General features: G+C 38.7%; 1 protein-coding gene across 1 annotated transcript; it reads left to right on the forward strand.

Annotated features, from left to right (window-relative positions):
- Nucleotides 1-3714: 3714 nt before the first annotated feature.
- LOC121964549 lies at nucleotides 3715-4789 on the forward strand (the record flags this gene model as incomplete). The annotated part of the gene is made up of 3 exons (XM_042514753.1): nucleotides 3715-3952; nucleotides 4472-4593; nucleotides 4679-4789. Coding segments are annotated over exons 1-3 (471 nt in total), but the record flags the coding sequence as incomplete, so codon positions are not given.
- Nucleotides 4790-5055: the final 266 nt, after the last annotated feature.

The raw sequence follows: 5055 nt of genomic DNA on the forward strand, positions 1-5055 counted from the left end.
GGAATCGGGAAGTAAGTCACATATTCTAACTAAATTACATTCAGCTTGTCTCAGCAAATACACGATAAAGGACATTACTTTTTCTTCATAGTTTTACCATTATCTGTAAATATTTTGTTATTCCTTGTTTTTTTAAGAATCAAAATTTGTGTCTTCTGTATTGCAGGGAATTTTATTTTGAAAAGGGAAGGAAGTTATCCAATCATTAACGTTGATTATACTGAGTGTGTTTGCATTATTCATAAGCACAAAGGGAAAATTAGAGAGTTGTTTGTCAGGAGTTATGTCAAACTAGTCAATGATCATTTGCACTGATTGCTGTCCCAACTTGATTTTCTTTGTCATATAATATGTAGCTGATGCTGTGTTTCTATAGAAATGCAGGGATGGACCGTCCATGTGGGTCAGCAGCGAGCTGAGTCTGATGTGCATTCGATGTTGAATAGGTTTTATCACGTCTCGGGAATCTTATCTCTCCTCCCTTGGCGAGCCTACTCTCATACATATTGCTGCCTCCAAGGCATAGTTTGACAGACACATATAGACAGACAACCTTTCACGCTCACAGTCACACCTAAGGGCAATTTAGAGTCACCAATCAACCTGACTTGCATGTCAGAGAACCCACGCAGACACGGGGAACATAAAAAAATATTTTTTTTAATTGTTAATATATCACATTACATTACATTTTCGACTAAAAAAAAGTTATGTAATCTCAGTCCTCAATAACATTTTCTGATGTTGCTTTGAAAGCGTTCTTCTTTTGTTCTTATGTAACATTGTGGGAAGTTTTATAAAAAAGAGCATTATATGATCTGTCTCAACATCACCAAAGCATCCTCAGAATGTTGTGGTTAAAATGTTACGTCTTAGTCAGGATTTAACCTTACAAGAACATCATTTGAAATGATAAACATCCTTTAAACATTCTTAAAGTATTAGAATCAAATGTTTTCTTTAAAACATTATTGGAACATGTAGGTGACGTTAGCCAATGTTGTGGCAACGTTCTTTGCTAGCTGGGCTCCCAACACACTGTGAAAGCTATGTTGAGATTGTTTCCGTCAACTACTGATTCCAAGGTCGACAACGAACTTTGAACCTCAAATATTATGCTGCGTTCAGGGTCCTATCAGAAATAGCTGAATTGCATTATATTACATAAGTAAAAGAAACAATTTTTTTTCTAATCCTCAAATCCCACCTTTATGTTAACAGGGTCAGTGTCTCCCGTACCTCCAGCGGTATTTAGTCAATTTAAATTGATAGTTTAGATTTTTGAATAGGGATTGTATGCAGCACATATCCATACTCAGTGTGTCACATACAATAGCTGTCTGTCGGCATGCCCTTATTTTGGAGAAGCAGGCTGGAGGCAATGTCCTGCTTTGGATGGGGGTCAGCAACAAGAAGTGTTGTAGCCACCTAAAAAAGTCCCACCTAAAAAAAATCAATTTCAGTTTGAGTGCACACTATATTAAGAGTATTTTCACCACTTTACCTTGATGTCAGAGAGCACATAGTTTTAGAAGCTGTTCATGTCTTTGGTTCCCCGTCAATGCTCTTTTAAAAGCAACCAGACTCCATTGAGAAAAACAGTCATTTTAGCTTGCTGAACTCAGGACCTGCTGGTTTCCTGCTGCTTCAGGTAGTTTGTGTTATTCTGTAGCTTTGATGAAACTGATGTATCCCAACAGATTGAGGCAGCAGCAGACCATCAGCTCCTATGTTCAGCGATGTTAAATCACTTTTTTTCTCAATGGAGTCTGGTTCTGAAGAGAGTGATATAACTGCTTCATTTTCTCAGTGGAAATCACTGTCTGACAGCAAGATACAGTGGTGAAAATATTCTAAATACAGAATACACTCGCACTGATAGTTTTTTTAGGTGGCTAAAATATGTTTTGTTGCCAGCCCCCATCCACAGCAGTACATTGCTTAACTTTCATGTCAGACTTCAGCCTGCTTCTCCAAACTGGGGGCGTGCCAACTTACATCTACTGTATGTATTACACTCTATATAAGTACCTCATACAACCGCACCTCAAAAGATCTGAACTATCCCTTTAATACAATGAAGCTGAATGGAATTTCATTTGTGCTTCTTAAAGCATTGAAACATGACGTGAAAAAACTGAATAGTGGTTCGCATTTCCAGAATCGATGTCCCGGTCACTTTGTATTATCCACAGATGTCACTGTCAGCAATTTTTATTGGGACTATTTCTGTGGGAGAAAGTAGTTCTGGTGAAAGCTGTTGTCAGGACTGTGTGTAGGTTACAGAGTGACCAGGACATTGTGTGTGGAAAAACAAGCAGCTGGTGAGTTTTTCAAATGTCATTTTTCAATGCTTTAAACATCCATTGTTTGGCGGTGGAAGCCGAAATCCCAGAGGCGGATGTCTCAAAGCCGGGACAGACTTTTCTTTGTGAACTGAACCTTTAACTTGGTATGCCTGTCTCACTATAATGGACAGTGGCATGTCGGGCGGGTGGGGTAGGACGTCTAGGTGTGATGTTCCAGTCTGTCCCTACATAAATGTCCTGCAGTAGTTGTGCAACAGAACTAGACTCAGTAAAGGATACGAGCTGCTGCTCACAGCTGCTCACAGCTGCACAGGTTTCGTCCATCAGGTGACGCTCTGAAGTTATGAAGGAAACAAAAATGAGGGACCTTGCTGTACAGTTATCCAGTGTGAGTGCACTTTTATATGTTTTTAACTTCTTGTGCTAATAAAGAAATATATTTCTACATTTATGTGTGTGTGTTTGCTCTGCAGCGTCCTCAGCAGATGTGCAGTTGTTGTTTTTTTGTAATTAATCAGTATATAAAAACCACAGAATATTTTACTCAGGTGATTTATAGTTTTGATATACTTGTATGCGTGTTATTTATATTTTACATATATCCAGGGGCAGCGTTTGGATTTCAGAAGTAATGCAGTTTATGATTCAGTTGGTTATTGAACTTTCTATGATAATAGCATAAAAAAAAGAAATAAGATGTACTTTAATCCTTTACTGCATTCAGATGCCTTTTACATGAATTTAACCCTTTAAAACCTGAGCAAATTGTCAGTTTCCTGAGAAGCATGGGGAAAAGGCAATGAGCAGTGTAGGAAGACATTACCAAAAAAAATAGCAAGAATGTAAAAAAATTACCTGAATATTAGAACAATATGAATAAAAAAAGGCAAAAACAAATAAGGAAATTACTTGGAAAAAGTGCAAGTACAACAACAGCACAGAATATATTTTTTTTTGGTATCAAAAGAAATCAAACCAATTTAATCAGGCTTTAAAAGTTAAGTTAAGTTCTAATTCTGTTCTACATTATTTTTGTTTTGAATGATACATTTAAAAAAACAGCTGCTACAAAGTAATGAAAAATAACCAATAAGAGTACTGATAGAGAACAAAAGTGACAAGGAGTAGGAATAGTGGTAGATTTAGAGATTGTTTGCTGCTCACATTTCACCATAGAAGAAGGCCAAATGGACACAACCACAATGTGTTACAAAGTGTTGGTTTGTGTTACATCCCACAGGCTGTGTTTTGCGTCTTTGTTTCTTTGTTCTTTTTCTCTTTTGTGATGTTCCAGGTCACCCACTTTTCGTTCTTGCTTTTGAAAGTAACAGTGTCTTATTGTTGAAAAAAATTTATTTAAATTAATCGGATTGATAAATTGATTGCATTGATTGATAAAGTCATAATGATCGATTTTGGGACAGGTGTAAGTGATCAGGCCTCACTCAGCCAATCATCGTCCTGGTGTGAGACAGCTGGTGGAAGAAGTGAGCAGCAGGAGTCATGTTTCAGGGACAGATCAGACCAGGGCGGGACTCGATCTCCAAAATCCACCAAGTTGCAAAACTTCCGATCAGCGGTTAGGGACCGTTACAAAACACATCTGAAGAGGGAAGTTACCGCGGACATCGTGACCATGGCAGGTAAATATAAGCTGCACTACTTTTTGTTAAAAGATGAATGATTTCACAGCTTTGTGTGAACAGTGAGGACAGAAAGACATGACGATCAGTGTTGTTTGTGCAGTCTGATGAGATCCAGATGATGTTTTTACTGAGACTAACTTCCGCTGCACACGCGCCTGCAGTGCATGCGCTTCTGTTGTTATATCGGAAAGTGAAGTTAGAGAATTGTTGGGGATGTAATTTGAGTATTACTCTTGTAGTGCAAGTTTAATGTGCATCTAATATATACAATATACATATATTTAGTGGGGGGTCTTTGCTCCATCTGTCTTATATATTATTACTAAGTTGAAGACCACGGCTCTAGGCTATGGCGCTCTGTTTACATAGAAATGAGGTCCCTTTTTATCATGTTTTACACTGGTGCTACATTTTAGTTTAAATAATCTAAACACCGTCCCAATTTACTCGAAACATGCTGTTCCAAATTATAACACAGGAAAGACAAGAAAGTAAGAGTAGGTGTGGCTGTTTCAGATGAAGCAGCGGTCGTGGAGGAAGTCACCAGGCCAGCTCAGAGCCCGCTCATCACAGTCAGCTTCCAGAGAAGCGCCCACAGGAAAGAGAAGTACCTGGAGGCTGAGCCAAAGGCTCTGGGGGTACAGTGTGTGTCTCTGTGAGCTTTAAACTGCTCTTACACCAGTTTTGCAGTCTTAATATAACATATTCTCTCTGCTGTCCTAGATCACTCAGATTGGCCTGAGTATATTTAAGATCACCTGCACGGCTGTGTTTCTGATCACTGGCCTTGGCCATGTATTCATGGACGTAATGTTCTTCATTGCATCTGCACTGGTAAGCACATGGACGTATCATAAATTGAACCTTATATCAACAGCAAAATCTATATCATACGATAGCAGCATTTACACCAAGGATGAGAATGGATGACGTGATTAAAATCAGCAGCTGCTATGAAAATTCCATCCGGCTGCTTGGGCATGTTGCTGCTGTGGCATCAATGCCTGCAGTGCATTTTTTAAATTTGCATTCGAGTCTTGTGTCCTCTCGGCTCTGAACAAGGTCCACCCATTGAGTGCAATAATGATAATAATAAAAAT

The sequence above is a fragment of the Plectropomus leopardus genome, unplaced genomic scaffold, assembly GCF_008729295.1.
Source record: "Plectropomus leopardus isolate mb unplaced genomic scaffold, YSFRI_Pleo_2.0 unplaced_scaffold15951, whole genome shotgun sequence".
Classification (NCBI taxonomy): domain Eukaryota; kingdom Metazoa; phylum Chordata; class Actinopteri; order Perciformes; family Serranidae; genus Plectropomus; species Plectropomus leopardus.